Genomic DNA, 1,679 nt, shown 5'->3' on the forward strand with positions numbered 1-1,679 from the left:
ATTGTTATTCAAATATTGTCAAACAGTTTCTGTTAACAAGAGAAAATAAATCTGGCATTGCTTGAATGCCATCATATGAACTCTTGACTGCTAAAAACTATCTTTGAATTCCTAGCTAGTCTTGTTTTCTGTGGCAAGTGTAAGGGGTTTTCTTTCAGTTTAGTATCTGAACTGATCATGTGAGCTTGACGTACAGTAGCCAAAAGCCAATAGAAATGATGTTTATATGCAATAGTATGAATGTGTCTATTTTTCAGTAATCCTTAATACCAAGGTGACAGTATAGTTTAAAGATTATCTAACTTTTATTTGTTTCATAGATAGAACAAACCTTATGTAAAATAATAGCATAATTTTAGAGGACAGATTTACGACATTGGAAGTGTTTTCGGGTTTGGGTCTCTCAGACAAGGAAGTAGCTGAATTGGATGAGTCAGGTGTAGAGCTTATTTTATGAGACAGCTCAACTTGCGAGTTTGTATTATTTGAGTTATTGATCAACGATTCACAGGTAGCGTCTGTAGGGGCTTGTTTAAAGTTATTATTTCGTTGTGAACAGACGATAAGATTTTGTTGAGATAACCCTTTATTTTTATGTGAAAGATCATGATGTGTTTGTTCTTTGTTGTTTATGGTTAATATATCTCAGTCTCTTTTTGTTCAGTTTTCTAAGTCGTTTGAAAGTTTTGGTAGGGTTGAGATTAGAATACGATTGGGAAGGTTTAGTTTGAGGGGAGTGGAAGATTTTTCTATGGGACAAGAATGTTCAGAGTTATCAGGTTTGGAACTTAGTGGAGGATTGCTAGGAATATAGAGGATACCAGAAGGAAGGTTGTTTTCAAGGTGTGCAGAAGATTTGGCTTTTGGAAGGAGAAATTGTGGAGTTGGGAAGGTCATCAGGCTCAGGGCTTACTAGAAGGTTATTTGAAATAAGAGTGGAAGCTGTAACTTCTGCACGAGTAGAGAATTTAGGAGAAGGGTCAAATGTAGACTTTCGATTAGTTCCAGGAGAAGTAGTGATAGAAATGGAATTTGGAAATATAGAAATGTGGCATACAGATGTATGTACTTTGGTTTGAGAGGTTGTGACTGATACAGGCTTCATGGATTTGGTATCAGGTTTAGGGCTTAGAGAAAGGTTACTAGAAATAAAAGTGGAAGTCGTAACTTCAGCATAGGTTAGACATTTAGGCGAAGGGTCACAATTAGAGTTTGGGACAGTTCCAGGAGAAACAGGGTTTGGAAGTGTAGTAGAGATGTGACATACAGGTGTATGCTCTTCGGGTTGAGGGTTTTTTAATGAGATAGAGGTATGGGGAATAGAAGAGGTTGAAGGAGATTTAGAACTAGGGGTGTCTGGTTGGTTTACGTTGGAGTATTCAGTATTAGTTTGTAGGTGAGGAAGAATGAAGTTGGTAATAAAGAAGTGGAAATTATGGGATAAGGAAACGATTCCTTGGAAAGAAAGGTGTAAACTAAGAAATGTTTCCTGCTTTCGAGTTTCAAGTTAGTATTGTAAAGGAAAGACAAGCGTGGGTTGCGTCGACATAGGTCATGTGCGAGAGTGTTGAATTTGTCCATTTTGTGATTTAAAGTGTCAGTAGTACAGTCTTCTCACAGAAAGAGATCATCAGTATGTCTATTAACGTCATGGTAAATAACGCTTGAGAAACATACGC

The 1,679-nt window shown here is 37.0% G+C and overlaps 1 protein-coding gene across 1 annotated transcript in view; it reads left to right on the forward strand.

The window, feature by feature from the left end:
- The window catches only part of LOC106460825 (ATPase family AAA domain-containing protein 2-like), an 89,664-nt gene that overhangs the window by 5,195 nt on the left and 82,790 nt on the right, over window positions 1-1,679 (forward strand). Inside the window, exon 2 of the mRNA XM_013920569.2 lies at window positions 807-1,061. Coding sequence (XP_013776023.1) covers window positions 807-1,061 — 255 coding nt within the window. The remainder of the gene's footprint in view (window positions 1-806; window positions 1,062-1,679) is intronic.

Source organism: Limulus polyphemus, unplaced genomic scaffold, assembly GCF_000517525.1.
Source record: "Limulus polyphemus unplaced genomic scaffold, Limulus_polyphemus-2.1.2 Scaffold844, whole genome shotgun sequence".
NCBI lineage: Eukaryota > Metazoa > Arthropoda > Merostomata > Xiphosura > Limulidae > Limulus > Limulus polyphemus.